The sequence below is a fragment of the Salmo salar genome, chromosome 10 (assembly GCF_965601325.2).
Source record: "Salmo salar chromosome 10, fSalSal1, whole genome shotgun sequence".
In the NCBI taxonomy this organism is placed as follows: Eukaryota; Metazoa; Chordata; class Actinopteri; order Salmoniformes; family Salmonidae; genus Salmo; species Salmo salar.
In genome coordinates, this window is record NC_138300.1 from 69,309,407 (window position 1) to 69,336,349 (window position 26,943).

Here is a 26,943-nt window from a genome sequence, read left to right on the forward strand (position 1 = left end):
GAGGTGGTCAGAGATTTCAGTGTGGTGCCAGGACTACAACCTCTCCAACAACGTGAGCAAGGCTAAAGAGCTTATCGTGGACTACAGGAAAAGGGGGGCCGAGCACGCCCCCATTCACATCGACGGGGCTGTAGTGGAACGGGTCGAGAGCTTCAAGTTCCTTGCCGTCTGCATAACTAACAAACTATCATGGTCCAAACACACCAAGACAGTTGAAAAGGGCACGACAACTCCTATTCGCCCTCAGGAGACTGAAAATATTTGGCATGGGTCCTCAGATCCTCAAAAGGTTCTACAGCTGCACCATCGAGAGCATCCTGACTGGTTGCATCACTGCCTGCTATGTCACCTGCTCGGCCTCTGACCGCAAGGCACTACAGAGGGTAGTGCGTACTGCCCAGTACATCACTGGGGCCAAGCTAACCGCCATCCAGGACCTCTATACCAAGCGGTGTCAGAGGAAGGCCCTAAAAATTGCCAAAGACTCCAGCCACCCTAGTCATAGACTGTTCTCTCTGCTTGTTCGGATTTTTAGTTATTTAGCCCTCCGAAAATGCTCACCAGGAAGCACACAATGTCATGACTCGTGTTTTGTCCTTAATTTTATTTTAAATCAAATGACCACAGGTCATAAACCTGAAATACAACAAATAATGACAATATATTATTCAGATATATTATAATAATATATTATTCAAGTAATATAATAATAATGTAAATCATGAAAATCAAATAAGCCTGCAACACCATCAAAGATGTGGCAAATCTGGCTTAAACAGCACCCAGAATGCCCAGCGCCAGAGGAGCATGGGCACAGTGACTCTGCCGTCACAGGTTGTTATGGATGCTGTCACAGGACACAGAACCCATGCCTCGTCCAAAGGATTTACACACGCACAAACGCAACATAATGCGGCACTCCACCATGGATCACCGAACCAAACCACCGCTATCACCACCGCCACCAGAAACCAGCAGAGTGCTCCGAACAATCAGCACAATGCAAATGGATGATAATAATAGCCTAATGCTCTATAGCATCTGGGTCGCTGAGCTACCGCACCCAGCGAGCTACAAGTTACTCCCGGCCAACTAACACCGACACAGTGAGGTAAACGTTCAGTGCACAAACATATAAGTGACTTAAACATTAATGCTAGACTGAGTAGTTCGCAGTTACATACCAACGGGCTGTGTGCTCCTGATGATTGTCTGCGGTGAAGTGATGACCAGGTGCTGTAATTTAAGTCCTAGTGAAGCTGCGCATGCGCACATAACGTAACATATCTGAGCATCTAAGAAACTTAAAGAAATCACTCGTTCCCCATTTAATTCTCTTTTATCTATTTATCTATTTTTATTTTCCTGAGTGAGCTAGAAGTCTCAACACTGCTACTGCACGGCAAGCAGTACCAGAGCGCCAAGTCTAGGTCCAAGAGGTTTCTAAACGGCTTCTAACCCCATGCCATAAGACTCCTGAACAGCTAATCAAATGGCTACCTAGACTATTTGCATTGCTCCTCCCCCCTTTACGCTGCCGCTACTCTCTGTTATTATCTATGCGTAAGTCACTTTAATAACTATATATTACCTTGACTAACCGGTGCCCCCGCACATTGACTCTGTACCAGTACCCCGTGTATATAGCCTCGCTTTTGTTATTTTACTGCTGCTCTTTAATTATTTATTACTTTTTTATTTCTTATTTTTGGGGTATTTTTCTTAACTGCATTGTTGGTTAAGGGCTTGCATTACACCTGTTGTATTCGGAGCATGTGACAAATAAAATGTTATTTGAACTAGCAAGGAAAGTTAGCTGGAAGCTATGTATCTTCTTCCATTGTAAAGTGTTCTAGCCTGTATGGATGTTGTTTTTTGAACAGTAATAGTTTCTACACTCTACGCGTTTCTACATTCTACGCTACAAAGAAGTTAACATGATGCAGCCAAGACTCCCATTGCAAGCTAGCAATGGTTAAGTGGAGCAGGCACGGTGCTTACTATAATAAGGGGTCGGCTGAGCTGATAGACAGGCTTGATCTGTGAGACACATTTGACTGAAGTACCAAATTCTAGTACCGAACAGTTTTTAATGTCCTGGTATCGAAAAAGTACCAACGTTTCGGTATACTGAGCAGCACTATTTGGTAGGCAATTTGTTTGTCAACTTGTCTATAATTAGATACATGCAGCTTCTCTTCTGTCCTTACTTGATGCTCTACAATACTGACAAAGCCTTGCTCACCAGAATGATGTCATGTATCCATAGAGTGAATGCATCGTCAACAATATAGTTGACATCTGTAAAGTTTTCTCTTTAATTTCTGCTTCCCTCGAAGAGTGGTAGTGGCAGCTGCAATTTGATAAATTAGTATCACTATAATCTAGAACCTTTAACCTTTGCGAAATTCTTGCAATGGCAAACTTTGTGGATTGTTGCAGATAGAAATGTCATGAATGGAACTGATGTGATTCCTAATTCTAAATGTCAGAGTGATGGTTTTTGTGCATAACATCTTAATGTTCCTCTCCTCCGTACCCATGGCAGGCAGTGCAGTGCCAGCAGGAACGCTGCGTGGCCACGCTGCTGGAGCATGATGCTGAACCTAATCTGGTGGACGTCAATGGCAACACGGCCCTGCACCTGGCCTCCTGCATCCCTGCCTTCTCCACCGCTATGCTCCTGCTGGAGCACGAGGCCAATGTCAACGCCCAGAACAAGGTGAGCCGTGGGGCCATAAGTGACAATATGGTGGTAGCGCCAACTTGTAGTAGGAGCAATATGGTGGTAGCTCCATCTTGCACTCTGATAGGCCAGGTTGAATTATCTCCCTATTGGTTACACCAGAAGTGCCAAACTCAATTATTTTAGGGCTGAGCATCTGCGGGTTTTCGCGCCTCCCTTGTACTTAATTTACTAGTTAGGAATTCCCCTCATCTGGTTGTCTAGATCTTAATTGGACTCACATTTTAAAGGAAATAACAAAAACCAGAAAACACACAGGACACGGCCCTGCAGAAGTTGAGTTTGACACCCCTGGCTTACACCAACCCAATCCTCTGCGCTACAGATGAGTCAATTTGTTGCTCACAGATCCTCTAGCACCACTCAGGACTGTCACAGCTCAGGCATTGGTTCGAGAGAGAGATATTAACAAGGTTCCAGATTGCTGGAGAGTAATCCTGACCCATAGGTTGATAGAGAAAGAGGATGAAGCTAAGGGTAGGAGATATGTTACTGTGGTGATCCAAACATGACTAAGCTATGTGTATATACAATATATTTGACAATGCATGTTTGGATGATCTTGCAGGAGGGATACTCCCCTCTGACTATGGCAGTGAAGGAGAATCATGCCGAGATGGCCGAGTTTCTCCTCAAGGAGGGGGCCGACGTCAACACTAAGGACCAGGGACACAGGTGGGTTTGTGTGATGCTTTTAAAGATCAAATCGATTTTCCTGAGATGGAGAGATCTGGTTGAATAGTAAACAAATTATTAATTTCTTTGATATAATTTATGTGACAATTTTTAAAAACACAACCACAAATGTGGATACAATGCATTTAACCATTTGTCGAGGATGACCCAAAGAAGTTAAATGTAAAAGTAGGTGGACACCTGCTCGTCGAACATCTCATTCCAAAATCATGGTCATTAATATGGAGTTGGTCCCCCCTTTTGCTGCTATAACAGCCTCCTCTCTTCTGGGAAGGCTTTCCACTAGATGTTGGAACATTGCTGCGGTTCCTTGCTTCCATTCAGCCAGGAGCATTAGTGAGGTCTGGCACTGATGTTGGGCGATTAGGCCTGGCTCGCAGTCGCCGTTACAATTCATCCCAAAGGGGTTCGATGGGGTTGATGTTAGGGCTTTGTGCAGGCCAGTCACTGATCTCAACAAACCATTTCTGTATGGACCTCGCTTGTGAAACAGGAAAGGGCCTTCCCCAAACTGTTGCCAAAAAGTTGGAAGCACAGATTTGTCTAGAATGTCATTGTATGCTGTAACGTTAAGATTCCCCTTCACTGGCACTATGAAAAACAGCCCCAGACCATTATTCCTCCTCCACCAATCTTTACTGTTGGCATTATGCATTCGGGCAGGTAGCTTTCTCCTGACATCCGCCAAACCAAGATTCGTCTGTCGAATCTAAAGCAGGAGGAAGATGGCGGACTGAACGAAGTTATGTAGAGCACCTCAAGATAAAAACATAATATTCAATATCAGTAAGTTAGACTAAAATATTAGCACTTGACAATCTGGTGGGTGATAACCTTCAATCTGGATAGTAACACAAAACAAATCTTAAGACTTGAGACAGTTATCGACAAATATTATGAAAACAAGCAACACCCAAACATGACGGAGAGTAAGACAGGGGAACCGATTTCTAAATTTAAACGTGACTCTTCTACAGACACAGACAATTTAATATTTTCACCACCGGGAATGGTAAAGGTCGAAACCGATCTGTTAAAATCAATAAATGACCAACTGGGTATACTTGAATTACTTAGTAAGGATATAAAAGAGTTGAATGCAAGCCTCGAGATGAGTGATGAAAAATCTGTGACATTGGAGAAGGAAACACACAAGCTAAAAGGGACAGTGAACAAGATTGAAACCGAAGTGAATGAAATTAAAAAGGAGAACACCGTTCTGAGAGAAGCCTTACTGGACATACAAACTAGAACCATGAGAGAGAATCTGGTACTTACAGGTATCCAGGAGAAAGAAGGGGAAGTTCCTGAATCTGTAGTTAGAGTTCCTCCTTACAGCGCTTCAAATCCCACATGAAGCTATCGACAAAATCCAACTTGAACGTGTACACCGCTTCGGACAGAGGCCAAAGGTGCATCATTTAAAGATAAAATAATGGTTAAAAGCCTGGGTAAAAGAATTGCTGGGACCAAAATTGGCATGAATGATCAGTTTCTGAAGGAAATTGCAGAATGGCGTAAAAGTTCTGTATCCAATTTTCAAAGAAAATAGATTAAAAGGGAAACGAGTAGCTCGTATATATTGATAACAGTTGTTCAGAGACACAAAGACTACTCTATGGTTATTTAAAAAAATTACAACGTTCTCATAGATGAGGAAAATAATGAAACACTATTCTAGCAATACAATAAAAAAATAAGAAGCTTTTGTATACATCTTCACATATAACTAATTGGAACACACAAGCACTAATTCAACATGGTGAAGATAAAAACGAAGTAAACAGAAGGCACAGTATGTGTGGATGGTGGGTGTGATTTTATTTGTTATGTTTGGGAAAGTTGAGTGAGTGAGTAATGAAATGGTTGCATATCCCAGAACCAATGTATTGCTGTGAGCCTGGGTATGAGAGGGCTTTCCATGTTGTTCAGATGATGGATATACTTTTATAATGAATTATACGTCTTATTTATTTATTGTCCTATCATGGTGGAACAGTTTAAAATAAATTATACATTTGATTTATTTATTGTCTTATGGGGAACTACATTTTTTTAATAAATTATCTATTTATTTATGATCCTAATTTAATGGTACGGTCAGCAACCCTAGACACCCACCTGAATGACCCAGATACTAAGGAGAAGTCCCTAACTGTTTTATGTGGCTGCTGTAAGCGGTCTCTATGCAGCTAAAATGCGGTCAGAGACCAAGAGCAGCACTGCCCCCTCAAGATTCTGAGCCCGCTTGGCAGGGTTGGTCCTGCAAAGCCAAAGCTCCCTAAAGGGAGAGCATACTACACAAGGAAATTCTCAAAGCTGCTAATGAGAACCTTGACGACCTTGTACCTAGCCGGTGGGGTGCCCCCACCCAGGCAGTGGCAGTGCTGGCAACACCAGCTGCAGTAACCCATGGGGATGGGGTCACACTCGGACATTCAGAGAGGGGGTATATTATTGTGACCCTGGTGGCACAAAATCAAAGTCTGACTGCATGGAGATGCTTGGAAATATGGTCAATACGGGGGACCGTGTTGTGGGTGTTTCAGGGAAAAGGTGTACATTGACCTCCATCATCTAGGACATGACAATGGATAATAAAATCTCTCAATTTCTGCCCATTTTTTGCACGGTCTTGCAGGCCTTTTAATGCAGCTGCAACTGTAAATGCATTTGTAAATCAAGCTCTTTCTTGAGCTCTGGGCTCTGGGATGGTGCAACTGTTGAGAATGTGAGCTTATGGTTGTGTGGGGGGAAAGGGTTGAGTGTGTGTGAGTGTGGGTGTATGTGTGTATCCCACAACTGTTGCGAAGGAGTAAAAGATGTTAGGGACAATAGAGGATGATCCACAGCTATATATAATACAAATCGAGGTGAGGGCGATGGAAATGCATTTGGCAATTGATTTACTTCAATTCGGTAAATGGCACTGTGTGCTCTTTTCGAAGGATGGATCCCAGTCTGTTCAGGGCTATGGTATACGGGGGATCGGGGGTGGTCTGCCGGGCATTGGGATGACAACCCAACTAGGGATGAGGAAGGCTTTTAGCGGGTGGAATAGTAGGGACCAATTGGAGGTTTACTTAGTAGCAATGCAAATATCATGGTACAGCTATATAGACACTCAATCATCATGTTACTTTTTAATGGTACGTTTACAAACATCTTTTGATAAATAGAATTTAAAGTTGTGTCATTATGGTAAGTGGTGAAATAAGTATAGCCAGTTACAATTGTAATGGCCTAGCAGATAAGAAAAGACGATCAGTATTTACCTGGTTAAAAGAAGGAATATAATATCTATTGTTTACAGGAAACTCATTCAACAATTTTAGATTACGTTTTGTGGAAAAAGAACTGGGGTGGCGAAATATATTTCTCCCATGGGCAAAGAAATTCAAAAGGGGTGATGGTTTTAATTAACAGTAATTTTGATCCAAATGTGCAAATTGTCCAAACAGATTATCAAGGTAGATGGATTATTTTAAGTATGTTATTGGACAATAAACAGATATGGCTTATTAACCTATACGGTCCGAATAATGATGATCCAAGCTTCTTTGAAAATATATATAAGAATTTATTAACTTTTCAAGCAACACTAGACTCTATTATTATGGTGGGAGATTTTAATACGGTCTTAAATACCTCTATGGACCGGAAAAGGAAATCACACTACAAACTATCACCCTCAGGCACTTAAGGAAATCATGAATGTCATGGATATATTGGAATTAGTGGATATATGGAGACTTAAATACCCTGACCTAGTGAGATATACATGGCAGGGGCTTAATCAAGCTAGTCATCTTGTCTACTTTCTTATGCCGTTCTCTCTGGCACCAAAAGTTAAGTGTTGATAGGGGACAGAATGTGGTCGGATCATCACATAATTCGCATATATATTACTCTTACAGAATTTCCACATGGGTGAGGATATTGGAAATTTAATCAAAGTCCACTAGATAATAAATAGTTTAGAACCATTACAGAAGAATATCTGACATTTTCAGACATAACATAGGTACAGCAGGTCCCCTTATTGTATGGGACACTTTTAAGTGTGCCTTTAGAGGCCATGCAATTCAGTACTCATCTATAAAACAAAAGCAATTTAGATCAAAAGAGTCCATATTAACACAAGAAATTGAAGGACTAACAGTACAGTTAGATAGCAATAAAAAAGGTACCATAGAGGCACAGAATAAGTTGAAGGAAAAACAAAAAGAAATGGAGGAACTTATTCAAGAAAGATCCAGTGTAATATATTATAAAAATAAAGCGAACTGGATGGAATATGGGGAAAAATGCACCAAATTCTTTTTCAATCTTCAATATAGAAATGCTACCAAACAAATATATTAAAACTTGTTACAAATGATGGAGTCACGCATGATTCACCAAATTATATTTTGAAAGAGGAAGTAAAGTACTTTAAGAATATGTTTTCGTTTCAGGCTCCTCCATCTCCACTAACTGAAACTAATTGTATGGATTTTTTCCCTAATAATAATGTAAAATTAACATCTGTACAGAAAGACTCATGTGAAGGCCAAATTACAGAGGAGGAGCTGCATGATGCAATTGGGCCTTTAAGGATGGGAAAACTCCAGGGCTGGATGGCATACCAGTGGAAGTATACAAAAAGTTTTTTGATATATTCAAAGGACCATTATTAGCATGTTTTAACCACTCCTATATAAATGGCAGATTATCAGACACGCAACAAGAAGGTCTGATATCATTATTCCTGAAACAGGACCCAAATGGTATATACACTGCTAAAAAAAATAAAGGGAACACTTAAACAACACAATGTAACTCCAAGTCAATCACACTTCTGTGAAATCAAACTGTCCACTTAGGAAGCAACACTGATTGAAATGTATTGTCACATGCTGTTGTGCAAATGGAATAGACAACAGGTGGAAATTATAGGCAATTAGCAAGACACCCCCAATAAAGGAGTGGTTCTGCAGGTGGTGACCACATACCACTTCTCAGTTCCTATGCTTCCTGGCTGATGTTTTGGTCAGAAACAGACTCCATGAGGATGGTAATGAGGGCTCGACGTCCACAGGTGGGGGTTGTGCTTACAGCCCAACACCGTGCAGGACGTTTGGCATTTGCCAGAGAACACCAAGATTGGCAAATTCGCCACTGGCGCCCTGTGCTCTTCACAGATGAAAGCAGGTTCACACTGAGCACGTGACAGAGTCTGGAGACGCCGTGGAGAACGTTCTGCTGCCTGCAACATCCTCCAGCATGACCGGTTTGGCGATGGGTCAGTCATGGTGTGGGGTGGCATTTCTTTGGGGGGCCGCACAGCCCTCCATGTGCTCGCCAGAGGTAGCCTGACTGCCATTAGGTACTGAGATGAGATCCTCAGACCCCTTGTGAGACCATATGCTGGTGCGGTTGGCCCTGGGTTCCTCCTAATGCAAGACAATGCTAGACCTCATGTGGTTGGAGTGTGTCAGCAGTTCCTGCAATAGGAAGGCATTGATGCTATGGACTGGCCCGCCCGTTCCCCAGACCTGAATCCAATTGAGCACATTCCACTTTTTTTGTGACTCCAAATCCAGACCTCCATGGGTTGATAAATTGGATTTCCATTGATTATTTTTTTGTGATTTTTGTTGTCAGCACATTCAACTATGTAAAGAAAAAAGTATTTAATAAGATTATTTTATTCATTCAGATCTAGGATGTGTTATTTTAGTGTTCCCTTTATTTTTTTGAGCAGTGTATAAAGATCCAGTCCATTTAAAAAATTGGAGACCTCTTACACTTCAGTGTTGTGATGCAAAAATCCTAGCAAAATGCTTCGCGCATAGAATTAAAAAAGGATTGTCAGATTTTATTCATCCTAATCAGACAGGTTTTTTACATGGATGATACATTGGAGATAATATAAGACAAGTACTGGAAACAATAGAATACTATGAAATATTGGGGACACCAGGCCTGGTTTTCATAGCTGATTTTGAAAAGGCTTTTGATAAAGTACGACTGGAGTTTATATATAAATGCCTAGAATATTTCAATTTTGGGGAATCTGTTATAAAATGGGTTAAAATGATGTATAGTAACCCTAGGTGTAAAATAGTAAATAATGGCTACATCTCAGAAAGTTTTAACCTCTCTAGGGTAGGTGGCACCAAATCGTCCCACCTACGTAACAGCCAGTGTAATCCCGTGGCGCGTTATTCAAAAACCTCAAAAATGCAAAAACTTCAATTTTTCAAACATATGACTATTTTACACCATTTTAAAGACAAGACTCTCGTTAATCTAACCACACTGTCCGATTTCAAAAAGGCTTTACAACGAAAGCAAAACATTAGATTATGTCAGCATAGTACCCAGCCAGAAATAATCAGACACCCATTTTTCAAGCTAGCCTATAATGTCACATAAACCCAAACCACAGCTAAATGCAGCACTAACCTTTGATGATCTTCATCAGATGACAACCCTAGGACATTATGTTATACAATACATGCATGTTTTGTTCAATCAAGTTCATATTTATATCAAAAACCAGCTTTTTACATTAGCATGTGACTAGCATTCCCATCGAACACTGCCGGTGAATTTACTAAATTACTCACGATAAACGTTCACAAAAAGCATAACAATTATTTTAAGAATTATAGATACAGAACTCCTCTATGCACTCGACATGTCCGATTTTTAAAATAGCTTTTCGGTGAAAGCACATTTTGCAATATTCTCAGTAGATAGCCCGGCATCACAGGGCTAGCTATTTAGACACCCAGCAAGTTTAGCACTCACCAAAGTCAGATTTACTATAAGAAAAATGTTATTACCTTTGCTGTCTTCGTCAGAATGCACTCCCAGGACTTCTACTTCAATAACAAATGTTGGTTTGGTTCAAAATAATCCATAGTTATATCCAAACAGCGGCGTTTTGTTCGTGCATTCAAGACACTATCCGAAAGGGTAAATAAGGGTGACGAGCATGGCGCAATTCGTGACAGAAAATGTCTAAATATTCCATTACCGTACTTCGAAGCATGTCAACCGCTGTTTAAAATAAATTTTTATGCCATTTTTCTCATAAAAAAGCGATAATATTCCGACCGGGAATCTGCGTTTAGGTAAACAGACGAAAGAAAATAAAGCATTCGGTCGACTCGGGCACGCGCCTAAGCCCATAGTACTCTGATCGGCCACTTGCTAAAAGCGATAATGTGTTTCAGCCAGAGGCTGCCTCGATATCGTTCAGGTTTTTCCCGGGCTCTGAGAGCCTATGGGAGCCGTAGGAAGTGTCACGTTAGAGCAAAGATCCTCAGTCTTCAATAAAAAGAGCCAAGATGAAACACAATTTGTCAGACAGGCCACTTCCTGCATGGAATCTTCTCAGGTTTTGGCCTGCCATTTGAGTTCTGTTATACTCACAGACACCATTCAAACAGTTTTAGAAACTTTAGGGTGTTTTCTGTCCAAAGCCAATAATTATATGCATATTCTAGTTACTGGGCAGGAGTAGTAACCAGATTAAATCGGGTACGTTTTTTATCCGGCCGTGTCAATACTGCCCCCTAACTATCTAAAGGAGTAAAACAAGGTTGTCTGCTATCGGCATATTTATTTATTTTTGCCATTAAAATGTTAGCTGTTAAGATTAGATCAAACAATAATATTAAGGGATTAGAAATCCGTGGCTTAAAAACTAAGTTGTCATTGTACGCCGACGATTCATGTTTTCTTTTAAAACCACAATTAGTCTCTAAAATCACAATTAGTCTCTCCACGGCCTCATAGAGGATCTAGATACTTTTGCTATCCTCTCTGGATTAAAACCAAATTATGATAAGTGTACCATATTACGTATTGGATCACTAAAAAAAACTTATTTTACATTGTAATGTAGTTTACTAATTAAATGGTCTGACGGAGATGTGGACATACTCGGTATACAAATCCCAAAAGAAAGAAATTATCTCAATCCAATATATTTTTTATAGAAAGTTAGCAAAAATAGATAAGATCTTGCTACCTTTGAAAGGAAAATACCTGTCTATTTGTGGAAAAATCACCCTGATTAAATCTTTAATCATATCACAGTTTACCTATTTGCTTATGGTTTTGCCTACACCAAGTGACCTGCTTTTTAAATTATATGAACAAAAAGTGTTCAATTTTATTTGGAACGGCAAGCCAGATAAAATGAAAAGGCCTATTTATATAACGAATATGAATTCGGAGGGCAGAAATGATTAAATATTAAAGCATTAGACCTCTCACTAAAGGCATCAGTCATACCAAAATTATACTTAAATCCAAACTGGTTTTCTAGTAAATAGGATGAGATATTCATACCATTGTTTAGGAAGGGCCTTTTTCCCTTTATTCAGATTGCACCTGCCCACTTTCGGTTGTTTGAAAAGGAAATAATCTCCAAAATATCTTAATTTTTTAAACAAGCCTTAGAAAGTTGGTTGCAATTTCAGTTTAATCCACCTGAGAAGACAGAATAAATAATACAACAAATATTGTGGTTAAATTCAAATATAGTAATTGATAAAAAAACTGTATTTTTCAAAGACATTTTAAAAAAGGTATAATTTTAGTGAATATTATAAATAGGACTGGTGGAGTGATGTCACACATGCAGCTAACACAGACATATGGAAATGTCTGCTCTACCCAAAATTACAACCAATTAATTGCAGCATTACCACAAAAATGGAAGAGGCAAGTAGAAGGGGAAAAAAGTAAGGAACTTGTATGTCGGTCCTGTGTTAAAGAAAAGTGTGATAAATAAAAACCCCACCTCTTTAAGGAATACCTAGGATGGGATAAAGTAATCCTTCTAACCCCCCCCCCCCCTTAAAAGATTTAGATGCACTATTGTAAAGTGGTTGTTCCACTGGATATCATAAGGTGAATGCACCAATTTGTAAGTCGCTCTGGATAAGAGCGTCTGCTAAATGTAAAATGTAAGGTATATTCTTTAAAAAAGTATATGTCTATATAGGTATGTGTATATGTATGCATGTGTGTATGGTTATAGATGTATGCATGTGTGTATGGTTTTATATATATATATATATCTATATATATATATATATATATATATATTTACCCCAAAAATATATGGGGATTGGAAATGATGCAGACAATTACATTGATGGAAGCAATATTCTTTCCGCAATATTAAGCTGATCCACCCCTAAAAAAAAATAAAAAAAATATATGTCTGCCAGATGGTGAAGCGTGATTCATCACTCCAGAAAACGCGTTTCCACTGCTCCAGAGTCCAATGGTGGTGAGCTTTACACTCCTCCAGCCGATGCTTGGCATTGCCCATGGTGATCTTATGCTTGGTTGTGGCTGCTTGTCCATGGAAACCAATTTCATCAAGTTTTCGACGAACAGTTACTGTGCTTACATAGCTTCCAGAGGCAGTTTGGAACTCAGTAGTGAGTGTTCCAGCCTGAGGACAGACGATTTCTAAAAGCTATGTGCTTCTGCACTCGGCAGTCCTGTTCTGTGTGGCCTACCACTTCGTGGCTTAGCTGTTGTTGCTCCTAGACCTTTCCTCTTCACAATAGCAACACTTAGAGCTGACCGGGGCAGCTCCAGCAGGGCAGAAATTTGATAAACTGACTTGCTGGAAAGGTGCTGTCCAATGACGGTGCCACGTTGAAAGTCAGAGCTCTTCAATCAGGCCATTCTACTGCCAATGTTTGTCTTTGGAGATTGCATGGCTGTGTGCTCGATTTTAAAGACCTGTCAGCAACAGGTGTGGCTGAAATCACCGAATCCACTAATTACATACATTTGGCCGAACTTCAAACATGTTACACATTCACAGCTAAAAGCTAAATTGCAGTAAAAATCACATAGCCAAAAAAATTTAACTGTGCAAAACATAACACATTTGTATAGTCCTCCAGATGACAATGGTTGCTGTCCTTGGAATAGATGGCAGAACTAGCCAGCCAGGATTATTCACTGTTCGATCCGTTTTGGTTGCGACGATTTGCAAGTAGGCCTGGCTCCGCCTTGCCTTGCACATTTTGTCATTGCCTCGCCATCCTCGCTTAGTCGAGTCGGCTCAGTCATTACGCTAAACCTGCCTAAGTGATCTCCAGTGGCTGAATGGTCTCCCAGTCCCGGTGTAGCATGCTTCAATTACAGCGCCACGATTCAGCATGAGTCCAGTCTGTCCAAGCCTCCCGACACCTCAGAAGAAATCCCCGGCATGAGCTCCCCAAGGACAGTATGTTCAAATGAAAACCACATTGGCAAACCTAGCAGCTATCTTAGCAGTCCAATAGCTCTAATACATTTCCTGCTGCTATTGAAAATAATAGATCCCAGATTTACTTGATCTCTATCTAATTATCTACCAATAGCTTGCAGAAAAATAATTGAACATAAAAACACAAAATATAATAACATTTGCTAGCTCTTAACAGCCCAGCTAGGCTGCCCCCTAGGGTGCCATGGCAACTCTTCCTTTTTTCTTCCCTGCCTTGATGTAATCTGTGGTCTGACACACATTAATAGATGACGGCAAGGGTTCCATTACTTAGCTTTTGTCATATCAGTGATTAGGTTACTTAAAGAAAGGGAATGGAATTTTGGAATGCTTGATTCTGATATTGGAGAATGCACAGACTGATATGTGCACGTTTATTCAACCTCAATCTTATGTTACCTTTTAGGTCCCCATTGATGATCGCTGCTTGCAATGGACAAATCAGTATGGTGCGGCTACTCCTGCAGTACGACGCAGACATCACCTTAAAGGACAATAATGGATGGTCGTCCGATGACTATGCTGTGATGAACGGACACCACGCGTAAGTTCTCAAACTGTCAATTCCTTAGACATGGAATCATGTAGTAACCAAAAAATTGTTAAACAAATCAAAATATATTTTACATTTGAGATTGTACTAAGTAGCCACCCTTTGCCTTGATGACAGCTTTGCACACTCTCCGCATTTACCTGGAATGCTTTTCCAACTGTCTTGAAGTTCCCACATATGCTGAGTACTTGTTGGCTGCTTTTCCTTTACTCTGCGGTCCCACTCATCCCAAACCATCTCAAGTGAGTTGAGGTCGGGTGATTGTAGAGGCCAGGTCATCTGATCCATCACTCACTTTGGTCAAATAGCCCTTACACAGCCTGGAGGTGTGTTGGGTCATTATCCTGTTGAAAACAAAAAACAGTCCCACTAAGCGCAAACCAGATGGGATGGTGTATCGCTGCAGAATGCTGTGTTAGCCGTGCTGGTTAAGTGTGCCTTGAATTCTAAATAAATCACAGACCGTGTCACCACCAAAGCACCATCACCCCAACTCCTCCATGCTTCACGGTGGGAATCACACATGCAGAAGTTATACATTCACATACTCTGCGTCTCACAAAGACACAGCGGTTGGAAGCAAAAATCTAAAATTTGGATTCGTTAGACCAAAGGACAGATTTCCACCTGACAAATATGCCAAGCGTCACGTCTGGAGGAAACCTGGCACCATCCCTACGGTGAAGCATTGTGGTGGCAGCATAATGCTGTTGGGATGTTTTTCAGCTGCAGGGACTGGAAGACTAGTCAGGATCGAGGGAAAGATCTAACGGAGCAAAGTACAGAGAGGGATCCTTGATGAAATCCTGCTCCAGAGTGCTCAGGACCTCAGACTGGGGCGAAGGTTCACCTTCCAACAGGACAACGACCTTAAGCACACAGCCAAGACACTGCAGGAGTGGCTTCGGAATAAGTCTGAGTGCCCAGCCAGAGCGCGGACTTGAACCAGATCGAACATCTCTGGAGAGACCTGACTATAGCTGTGTAGCGACGCTCCCCATCCAACCTGATAAAGCTTGATAGGATCTGCAGAGAAGAATAGGAGAAACTCCAAAAATACAGGTGTGCCAAGCTTGTAGCGTCATACCCAAAAAGACTCAAAGCTGTCATCGCTGCCAAAGGTGCTTCAACAAAGTACAGAGTAAAGGGTCTGAATACTTATGTCAAAGTGATATTTAAGTTTTTAATCCTGTTTTTGCTTTGTCATTGTGGTAGATTGAGGGGGGGAAAAATAATTTCGATCAATTTTGGAATAAGTCTGCTACGTAACAAAATGTGGAAAAAGTCAAGGGGTCTGAATACTTTCCGAATGCACTATATACTCTACATGGACAGCAGTATGTGGATCCCTGTTTGTCGAACATCTCGTTCCAAAATCATTTACATTTACATTTAAGTCATTTAGCAGCGACTTACAAATTGGTGGATTCACCTTATGATATCCAGTGGAACAACCTCTTTACAATAGTGCATCTAAATATTTTAAGGGGGGGGGGGGGGGTTAGAAGGATTACTTTATCCTATCCTAGGTATTCCTTAAAGAGGTGGGGTTTCAGGTGTCTCCGGAAGGTGGTGATTGACTCCGCTGTCCTGGCGTCGTGAGGGAGCTTGTTCCACCATTGGGGTGCCAGAGCAGCGAACAGTTTTGACTGGGCTGAGCGGGAACTGTGCTTCCTCAGAGGTAGGGAGGCGAGCAGGCCAGAGGTGGATGAACGCAGTGCCCTTGTTTGGGTGTAGGGCCTGATCAGAGCCTGAAGGTACGGAGGTGCCGTTCCCCTCACAGCTCCGTAGGCAAGCACCATGGTCTTGTAGCGGATGCGAGCTTCAACAGGAAGCCAGTGGAGAGAGCGGAGGAGCGGGGTGACGTGAGAGAACTTGGGAAGGTTGAACACCAGACGGGCTGCGGCGTTCTGGATGAGTTGTAGGGGTTTAATGGCACAGGCAGGGAGCCCAGCCAACAGTGAGTTGCAGTAATCCAAAATCATGGGCATTTACATGGAGTTGGTCCCCCTTTGCTCCTTTAACAGCCTCCACTCTTCTGGGAAGGCTTTCTGCTATATTTTGGAACATTGCTGTGGGGACTTGCTTCCATTCAGCCACCGGCATTAGTGAGGTCGGGCACTGATGTTGGGTGATTAGATCGAGATCGGTGTGGAAGAAATTAACTGGCCTGAACAGAGCCCTTACATCAACCCCATCAAACACCATTGGGATAGATTGGAAAGCTGACTGGGAGCTTTTTATTACTTTTATTGTTATGTGTTATTACTTTTCAATTTTTTCCTCTACCTTGTTGAGAAGAGCCGGTAAGTTAGCATCTGACTCTTAGTCTACACCTTTTCTTTACTGTTTTTTTTATGAAGCATCTGACAAATAACTATTGATTTGAACAGCACTATGATGTTGCCAAAAGGCACTTAAAGTACTCTCAGACCCTGAAAAATACAATTATCTGGTCTGATGAAACCACAATCACAAAGCTGCGGTGCCAGACAGATTACCAGGACGTGTACTGAAAGCATGCATGGACCAACTGGTGTCTTCACTGACATTTTCAACTTCTCCCTGACCGAGTCTGTAATACCTACATGACAAAAGGAACACCTATTCGAGAATTCTGTTCATTGACCACAGCCTTGCGTTTAACACTGTAGTTCCCACAAAGCTCATCACTAAGCTAAGGACCCTGGGACTAAACACTTCCCTCCGCAACAACTCATCTGCCACGCTGATCCTCAACACTGGTGCCCCTCAGGGCTGCGTGCTTAGCCCCCTCCTGTACTCCCTGTTCACCCATGATTGCGTGGCCAAGCACAACTCCAAGACATCATTTAGTTTGCCCGACGTCACAACAGTGGTAGGCCTGATCACCGACAACGATGAGATGGCCTATAGGGAGGAGGTCAGAGACCTGGCCGGGTTTTGCCAGGACAACAACAACAACCTATCCCTCAATGTGAGCTAGACAAAGGAGCTGATCGTGGACTATAGGAAAAGGAGGGCGGAACCGGCCCCCATTCTCATCGACGGGGCTGAATTGGAGCAGGTCGATAGTTTCAAGTTCCTTGGTGTCCACATCACCAACGAACTATCATGGTCCAAACACACAAAGACAGTTGTGAAGAAAATGGCACAACAACACCTTTTCCCCATCAGGAGACTGACATTATTTGGCATGGGTCCCCAGATCCTCAAGGTTCTAAAGCTGCACCATCGAGAGCATCCTGACCGGTTGCATCACCAGCTGATATGGCAAGTTCTCGGCATCTGACCGTAAGGCGCTACAGAGGGTAGTGCGTACGGCCCAGTACATCACAGGGACCAAGCTTTCTGACATCAAGGACCTATATACTAGGCGGTGTCAGAGGAAGGCCCAAAAAGTTGTCAGACTCCAGCCACCCTAGTCATAGACTGTTCTCTCTACTACCGCTCGGCAAGCGGTACCGGAGCGCCAAGTCTAGGACCAACAGCTTCTACCTCCAAGCCATAAGACAGCTGAACAATTAATCAAATGGCCATCTGGACTATTTACATTGACCCCCCCCCCCCCCCCCCCTTGTTTTTACACTGCTGCTACTCGCTGTTTATTATCTATGCATAGTCACTTTACAAATGACCACGACTAACCTGTAGGCCCACAAATTAATGTTTTATATAACCTCGTTATTGATATGTAATTTTCTTGTTACTTTTAGATATATTTTTTTTTTACTTTAGTTTATTTAGTAACTGTTTCTTGAACTGCGTTGTTGGTTAAGGGCTTGTAAGTATTCATTGCATGTGGCAAATAACATTTGATTTGTTGTCCGTTGTCTTTTCTTAGTTGTTTAGCACAGTTAACAGATTTTCTATTCTTGTTCCACCAGCAATATTGTCTCCGTATTCTCATGTATGCCTGTGTGTCTGTCTTGTTCTTTTATGTGACTTATGCTGGTGACGAATCCAATTTCCTCTTTCGGATCAATAAAGTTTATTTAACAGTAGATGCATTTCCAATCCTGTGTCATCCTTGTTTCAGTTGTTCCCATCTTATTATTGAGCATGGCACCAAGAGGAAGTCCATGCCGTCTCCCGCCCACGCCCCTGCCAAAAAGAAGCAAGCTTCCATGTTGTGCAGCCCTTCCGAAGAAGCAGGCTTCTCTCTGGGGGGACCAGCAACTGACAAAGATGGTACATAAAGGATTCCATTTCATCTCATCATAATGTTACATTGATTTATGTGTGTTGTTTACTAATGACTATAATGCAAATGTGAGTTACTGTATGTATTGTCTTCTGTAACAGGTTATGGCAATGTGCAATTTTTCATGTTCATTTCCATGTTAATATTATTCATTCACCTCGATTGTTTCATTTACCCCTCATGCAATACCACTTGGCTGGATCTAGAGCAAGGAGCAAGTGAAGGAGGGAGAGGTATTGCCAGCAGTGAAAATAGCACAACAAGATCAGACAAACTTGTAAAGCATTGTGTAAATTCAGAGAATAAAGGAACGTATTTGTGAGGCATTTAGGCTAAAGTATCTTCTATCTAAGGTCTAACTTCGGTATTTAACTGACTAATTTGTGTTCAGCTAGTGTTGGCCTTCTTGATCCCAACGAGGATAGACGTCTGAGCTTGTTGTTCTATACACTTGATTGCAGTGTTTTGTAGTGAGCTTTTCTCCCGGTGGCTTTTCTCATTTAAGATAGTTAGGGTGTGAAAATCTGCAGTGTGAGATTAATCATTTCATGGTGAAGCTGTAGATGTATGTCTTTTGTTGTTTGTGATCATCAGCTGATTTTAAATGTTATCACACCTAGAACTGTTGAAAGTGATCCTTGACAATACTAATTTGGCTTACCGTGTTGCAGATGTTGAAGACAATTCGCAAACGGAGTCAATAAGTCGGTAAGCAATGATCATCCTAGCCTCGTTCGACCATCCTTATCTCGCGAGCTTACATCTTGTTTCAAGGCAGTGGTCAGGATGGGGGAACAGGCTACATCTTCTCTGATATAGTAAGTAAATTTGCACAACCATGAACCTCATTACTTCTCTGCATCAAATTGCCTTACATTTTAGGGCGTCAAAAAGTGCGGCTGACGATTCCTGGCCATCCTCAGATGAAGAGGACGAATTGGATATAACCCCAAAGGTCTTTATGATGAATCCATTATTTCCACAACCATCTGTTGATTAATTTTGAGTTTGATTAGCTGTATGATTTTCCTTTTATCTTACAGAAACATCCAAAGCTAAACCTAAAGAAACTGATGAATGCCTCCAAAAAGGGAAAGAATGACGGTAATAATTTAAGTTTGTTAACTTATTAGTAACCCTCTGTTAGTCTGTGGCTGTGTAGTAACTTATCACCCCTGCCCTGTAGCTGTAACCGATCTCGAAAAGCCATGGAGCGGCCCTGAAGCCGAGCGTGAGAGCGAGAACCGAGTCCAGAGAAACCCATCCCTCCCCAAGGCTTTCCCACCCAGCAGTGCCCCCCAGCACCTAGTCTCCCCCTCACCCTCTGCCTCCTTTACCTCCAAACCTGCCCAGATGACCTCTACCCGTCTCCAGAGTTCCAGAAAGGTAATGTAGTGTAGCTAACACTGTGTTAACTTGAGCTTCTGTGTGACACCCTTCTCTATTCTCTCCCTTTTCTCCTTTTACTCATCCATTAACACATTTACAAGCAGAATACGACAGAGCGGAGCTGGAGGAGACTCAGGGGAGTGAGCTGTCCTCCGAGCAGCCGTCTGGTAGTAAGGCGAGAGGTAGAGACTCACCTGAGGAAAGCCCTGAGGGAGACAATGAGGATGATGATGAAGAGGACGAAGATGATGACGAAGACGATAAAGACTACGAGGATGAAGATGATGATGACGATGAGGAGGAAGATGAGGATGATGATGATGACTATGAAGAAGAGCAGGAAGGTGAAGAGGAGGAAGAGTGTGACGTTGCAGCAACTTCGGTCAAGGCAGAAGGAATTGGAGCAGAGGAAGTGCCCAAAACGTCCAGTGCTGAAGCTGTTGATATTGTTGATGAGGATGATCAAACTATTTCCGCTATTAAGGTCTCTGATACTGTAGTAGCTGATTCAGAACATGTCGATCCAGCTGGAGAGATGGGGGCTCCTAAGAATGTTTCCAATGCGGAGAGCCAAGCCAATGAGAGAATGGTTCCTGAGATTCTATTTGGAACATCAAACTATGGTATCCCAGCGACTCTAGATGTAGAGGAGGACTGTGTGGTGTCAGCCATCAGGGTAGAGTCCAGGTTTTCAGATGAAGAGGACAGTTTAGGTTATGAGCTAAATGGGACATCAGATCATAAGTTTGTTCCAGAGGCAGGTTTTCCGGCAGTGCCCAAGACTCCCCCACACAGCACAGGAGTTCTTCCATCACAGAGAAACTGGGATGATTTTGATGATGATGATGATGAAGAAGGGATTGGTGAGGAGGATGCACCTGCAGACTACTGGAGTGATGAGGCAAAGCTTATTGCTGATGATAAAGATATCAGAGAAACTTTAGATCATACCTCAACTCTTGGGGAGCCGAAAAACACAAGCACAGTTTCTCATGGTGAAACGCATAGGTCAAGATCTTCAGACGATTCCTTTGATTCCAAAAATGATGATGATGATGATGATCATGACATTGCTAAACTAAAGGTAGATAAATGCAAATCCTCATGGTATTCCCACTCAGATGAAAATGACAAAGTCGATGGTGCCTCAACAACTAAAGAAGATGAGATAATTGATGAGATTCCCCATCTTGAAGGAGAAGATCTAATATCAGATTTCCAACTAGAATCATCGACCTCCCCCGTGCAAAGCATATCACCAAAGTGCATCTCACTAAAACCAAAGGTAGATGAACCCAAGTACTTCTGGAATTCTTCATCAGATGACAATGTCAAAAAAGGTGCCTCACCCATTAGAGATGAATGTTTAGAGGTTCATGCTTCAGGCAAGTTGTCACCAAGCCTGAGTGTCGCATCACCAAGAATCCGGGCCGAGGACCAACAGCGTTCTGATGATTCATGGGAAGACGAAGATGTGGTAGATGAAGTTGAGGAGATGCCAAATGACGATGCCTCTCCTGCAGAGTCTCCAGAACCAGGAGAGAAAAAGGCTGCCATGAAAGAATCATTTGATGATGATTTACCATTAATTGGTGAACAAGTTGAGGATAAAAATAAGTATGATGATGATGATGATTACTATGTGAATAGGGATGTAGCAGCTACAGGGTCTCTTGAACCTGAAGAAGCTATTGCTCCCATTCAACACAAGACAGATGAGAACTCTCCTCGTAAATGGACAAGCCCTCCAAGGTCCCCCAGAAGAGAGATAAAGGACATGGACAATTTGGAGAGAGGGCCTTCAACTCCAAGAGATTTGCTATCACTAATATCCAGGCCTCCGAGTGCAAATGAGCAGAGGTTGACATCAAGAGACTTGCTATCACCAATATCAAGGCCTACGAGTAAAATATTGAGGCCTGCAAATACAAATGAGCGGAAGTTGACACCAAGAGATTCACAATCCCCTATATCCAGGCCTGAGAGTACAGATGGGCGGAAGTTGAAGCCAAGAGACTCGCGATCACCAATATCCAGGTCTACGAGTGCATTATCCAGATCTACTACTGCAGACGAGGAGATGTTAAGTAAAGGGGCTGATGAGCTGGATATCTCTCAACCCCAAAAGGATGTTGAGTCAGATGAGTCAGTTCCTGTGTCGATGATTGATGATTGGCAGGATGAAAAAGAGATGGCAGACGACAAGGGACAGGATAATGCCATGAATGACAAAGACAAAGAGGGAAGCGAAGACACTGACAGCCAAAACCAAAAACTGCAATATGATTTTGCCAGTGGTACTATCAAAGTTCCTGATGAGGGAAACGATTCTCATAACACACTAGGAATTCTAGGAGAAGAGGACATTGAGAGCTTTGTTGAGAACTATGATGTGATATCAGGTAGACTTCCAGTGACACCAATAAAACATAGTCTTGAGACTCGTAAAATGTTTGGAAATACTTCAAGTGAAGACGAGGCTGCCTCAGACCTTGATTCCGAGGATGACCCAACGCCTGATGCCATGAATGCTGCTCAAACTCCAATAGAGGATATAGATGAAATCTCTGACGAACAAGGTGGACTTGACCAGGAGACTACTGACCAGAATGACCCTGGTGAAACTCATGAGGACAAACCTGAGAAGGATGCCGTCGAGCTACAGAGTACCCACAGCAAAGTCCGTACTTATGTCACTGCTGTTCAGCAGCATGAGTCTGACATGAGCGATGGATTTTCAGATCAAGAGGAAGAATTGCCTCAAACAGACATTGATGATGTCGATGTTGATTCGCCCTTCGAGGATGAGCCAGAGTACGTTGAAAGGGCAACATTAGAGGTTAGAGACAATGAAGACCCAGTCAAAGGCATCAATCTGCCTATCAAATGGGTAAGAGTTAAAGGTGGTGAGTTATAGTACAACTACTAGGCTTTAGGCATGTAGTTCAATGTTTTCTTTTGATTCCTTCAAACACAAACCAATATTATAAACTAATCATCATCGAAAAGGTGCTTGTTGCAGTTAACAGAGCCTTAACAAATGATTTTCTCCACTCAGGAAAAAGATTCCACAGAGGATGAAGAAGATTATGACGAAGACAGAGGTGGTGATGAAGAAGATGAGGAAGAGAAAAGCTTCAAGGAGGAGATGGGAAAGACAAAATATCAGACAGAAGAGGAGAAAGACGATTCCCTTGTCGATGATTCACCAGTCCCTGGAAGTGAAGACACCTCCAAAGAAAAACAAAGAGGTAACTTGCTAAATCTAGAGAGAAAAATCTCTGTCCAGAGATTATGTCTGTACTTTACTTGAAATATATGCATTTAAAAATATAACATTTGGAAACAATTCCTTCTTAGATTTTCTTTCTGAGTTGGGTCTGGAGAAGGGAGATGATGAGGAAGACTCATGGGACACTGAGGTACTGTAAGAAAACAAGGAATATTTTTGGCCTCCCTGGTAGCATTGGCCAATGGTCATACTGTCAGATTTACTAACAGACAAACTCCTCTTCCAGTCTGGCTCTGTTAGTCCCAGAAAACAGCATGGCCGAGATCCTGCAAAGATGCCACATGTTTCCGTTATTTCAGGGGAGAACAAAGAAGGTAATTCTCATTCTCACATTTATCTGTAAAATGTTTAACATCATCAGCACTTGATGATCTCTAAGCAAAAGGATGGATGACTGCCGTTATAGCTATGCTTTATTTACGATCATTCTAGCTATAATTTGACGCTCCAAGTATGACTATCCTGCAAAAAAATATAAGTATAAATATACCACTTGTGGCAGGTAGACCAAAAAAATGACCAGCCACTCATATTTTTATTACCAGCCAAAATATTTTTTGTTGCCTTAATTACACCAAAAAACACAAAACAAAACAGATAATCATGTTTAGTAATGTTTCTAAAACAAGGAATGTCTTTCTATTAAGAACTAATGTGGTATATTGTTCTATTTATTTTAATATTTTGTGACCTGAGTCTTTTAACCAAAATATCACAGATAAAACCAAACATTTCACATGCCCCTTTTATGCTTACTGTGGTAACAGGGCCACTCGAGTCTTCAGTTGTGTCTGTGTGAATCTGACTAGTAGAGGTCTACGATGTCTCTTTTCTTCGCTAGCAGTGGAAGCAGACTCCAACAATGAAAAACAACCTAACTTGTGAACAAATAATGTAAATATCCAAGAAACACGAGGATAAAGTCTCACTTTAGTAGTTAGACCAACGTTTATGCCTGTGCCCATAGAGCCCCACAGTGGAGGTGTCATATTACCCATATTAAACAGGGAAATGGTTCCTATCGTTTTTCCACCATTCAGTTTTTCCATAGGGAATTTTAGAAACACTTAAAATAAGGGCTGTGTTTCGTGTACGTTTACCCTCGCGTGACGTTTTAATAACCATATAAATCTCTCTAGGACAAGTTGACTTTTGTCAATATATTTGGCTCTATATACTCTTCAGATTCGAAAATGCTCAATATCATCAAAGTAGACATTATGCAAGACTACAAATCCCTGCACGTCATCTCTATCTGACATATTTGCTAACAGGTCTTGTCAGTTTAGTTGCTCAAGACCGTTTTACGGAATTTTCAATTTAAAGACATTTAGCCCATTTATTCATTACTAAATTTTGCTAACATTAGATAGTTAATCCAGAGATTCTTACCTTTGCCTCAATTTGTCAGTCTCGTCCAGAGCATCATGGCTTTTGTAGTTTTTTATGATAGCCACATTAGCAGCTAATTAGCGTTTCATTTTTTGGGGGGGTAAATACAGGTACATATATATTGCCGTCATTTCCTGTCACAAACTCTGATACCTCCTGCTCCTCGACCTGTTGCTTCGGCCTGTTCTTTCCAAAGTTTTTTACTTGGTTTTATTTTATAAGTGTTTGTGTCAACACCTGCTACCAACTAGCCAGCTAGCTAGCTAGGTTGCAATGGAGCCCGCTTCACCTGGAATATCTAACAAACATTTCCAGCGCTGTAGAAGCTGTGTTTTATTATGTGCTGGTCCGGGACAGTATTGACAATCCAGAGTTCCAATGTGGCAATTGTTTGCTAGCGGAGGATTACAGGAATGAGGTGGCTATGCTTAGCAAGCAAATCTCGATTTTGCATGAATTTATGAGGAAAACGCAAATTAGAACTTTCTTGATCTCAACTCCTATGGCTTGACGCCACTCGTGTCTGATGGATATTTCCCTGACTTGTCATCTGTCCCTGCCCGAATGGTCTGTGCTGCCTGGAATTTGTATGCCAAAGAAGTCGTCTCCATTTGCTTCTCCTCCTCCATCTTGTAATGAAGACTGTTCCAATCAGCGCTGGTCCAAACGCAGCGGCATGCCTCTAAGTGGACGAGATTGACTGCAAGAGGTTCGGAGCAGATTGACATAAGAAATAGCATCGCTGCACTGGTGCCTGATCTACCTGCACCTTCATCGCTGGGATTGCCTCTGTGTCTGCAACGACGGTGCTGACTCCAAGTACACTGACTCCAGCAGAGGCTTTGTCGTCGAGTTCGGCTCCTTTCCCTCTCTCTGGATCTGACTGGGTCCTGCCTGCTGTGGGAGGTCTGGACTTGTCGCCGGGAGTAGCGGGCGTACGCTATCCTGCTTCTCGTGGAACCGTGAAAGATTCAACGAATTATGTGAGGGGTAGAAATGGGCGGATTTCTCCATTCCCTTCTCCGACCGTTGTATTGGGCAGAAATATCTCCATATCTGGAGCAAAAACGTTGTGCTATCCAGGAGCACGAGTACTGGATATTAATACGCTGCTCCCAAATATTTTAAACCAGCATCAGGAAATGAGTCTATCATAGTTCATGTGGGAATCAATGACATTATGAAGGGCAGCTCAGAACAGCTGAAGATGGATTTTAAAGGACTGATTAGGTCACTGCTTGAAACCGACAAACTCCCCATAATATCTGGCCCACTGCCCTCCCTAAATCGTGGCGTTGAACATTTCAGCAGACTTTTAGCCCTCCATAACTGGCTACGAGACTATTGCAGCTCTGTGGGTATAACATTTATTGACAATTTTGATACCTTCAGGAAACAACTTGTTTTATAAGTAGGATGGGATCCACCCAAATCATTTGGGTTCCTGGACGCTTTCACAGCATTATAAGGCTGCGTTGAGACAATTACTTATCAATTACCCAAGCCCAGTTCATTTAATCCCTACCATTGTTGCTGAGTTGTCATAATGCTTCATCAAATGTACATTATCCCAGGGGCGTTGGAAGACACACAATGTAAGTAACCTAATGTATGTCCCACAAACTGCCCTGAATGTCTCTGTGGATCCAACAGCTATTGTATGCAGTAATCATGTGCTTATGAGTTATACTATTAGCACTGAGGTGGTGTGCCGTTAGTAGGAAGTCCACTCTGTGCAGATCACTCTGCACTAACATAAATAGCATGAGCATGGCTGCTTCTGCTAAGCTTCCCAAAAGCAATGAAAACAATCAAGCATTCCAGAAAAGTGCTGAAAATAGCCCACGTTAACTTTATGTAGCATAAGAACAAGTTTCATGTACTGTAATTTCTGGACTATTATGCGCACCTGAATATAAGCCGCACCCACTGAATTTAATTTTTTATTTTTATTTTGAACATAAATAAGCCGCACATGTCTATAAGCCGCAGGTGCCTACCGGTACATTGAAACAAATGAACTTTACACAGGCTTTAACGAAACACGGCTTCTAACAAAAATAAATAGGCTTTAACGAAACACGGCTTGTAACAACAATAAATAGGCTTTAACGAAACACGGCTTGTAACAAAAAATAAAACATTTGCAGTAAGCTTTAGTTGTCTTTTTGCACTGAGTCAATTCCTCACGCTGCTGTTTCCAACGTCTTATCATCGACTCATTAAGACCAAGCTCCCGTGCAGCAGCTCTATTTCCTTTTCCAACAGCCAGATCAATCGCCTTCAACTTGAAAGCTGCATCATATGCATTTCTCTGTGTCTTTGCCATGATGATGGTGACAAAATGACTACCGTAATCAGAATGATGGGAAGTTTGAGAGCGCTCGATTTAATC

General features: G+C 41.9%; 1 protein-coding gene across 3 annotated transcripts in view; it reads left to right on the plus strand.

The window, feature by feature from the left end:
* Window positions 1–26,943, plus strand: part of LOC106560721 (alanine and arginine rich domain containing protein) — a 164,778-nt gene that overhangs the window by 20,977 nt on the left and 116,858 nt on the right. For 2 of the 3 annotated variants that reach the window (XM_082957124.1, XM_082957125.1), the window contains 12 exons: window positions 2,549–2,722; window positions 3,315–3,421; window positions 14,146–14,283; window positions 18,311–18,462; window positions 18,682–18,708; window positions 19,147–19,183; window positions 19,358–19,430; window positions 19,519–19,579; window positions 19,662–19,861; window positions 22,923–23,115; window positions 23,225–23,286; window positions 23,383–23,470. In XM_082957124.1, coding sequence (XP_082813250.1) covers window positions 2,549–2,722; window positions 3,315–3,421; window positions 14,146–14,283; window positions 18,311–18,462; window positions 18,682–18,708; window positions 19,147–19,183; window positions 19,358–19,430; window positions 19,519–19,579; window positions 19,662–19,861; window positions 22,923–23,115; window positions 23,225–23,286; window positions 23,383–23,470 — 1,312 coding nt within the window. The remainder of the gene's footprint in view (window positions 1–2,548; window positions 2,723–3,314; window positions 3,422–14,145; window positions 14,284–18,310; window positions 18,463–18,681; window positions 18,709–19,146; window positions 19,184–19,357; window positions 19,431–19,518; window positions 19,580–19,661; window positions 19,862–22,922; window positions 23,116–23,224; window positions 23,287–23,382; window positions 23,471–26,943) is intronic. The other variant, XM_082957126.1, reaches the window with a different exon arrangement.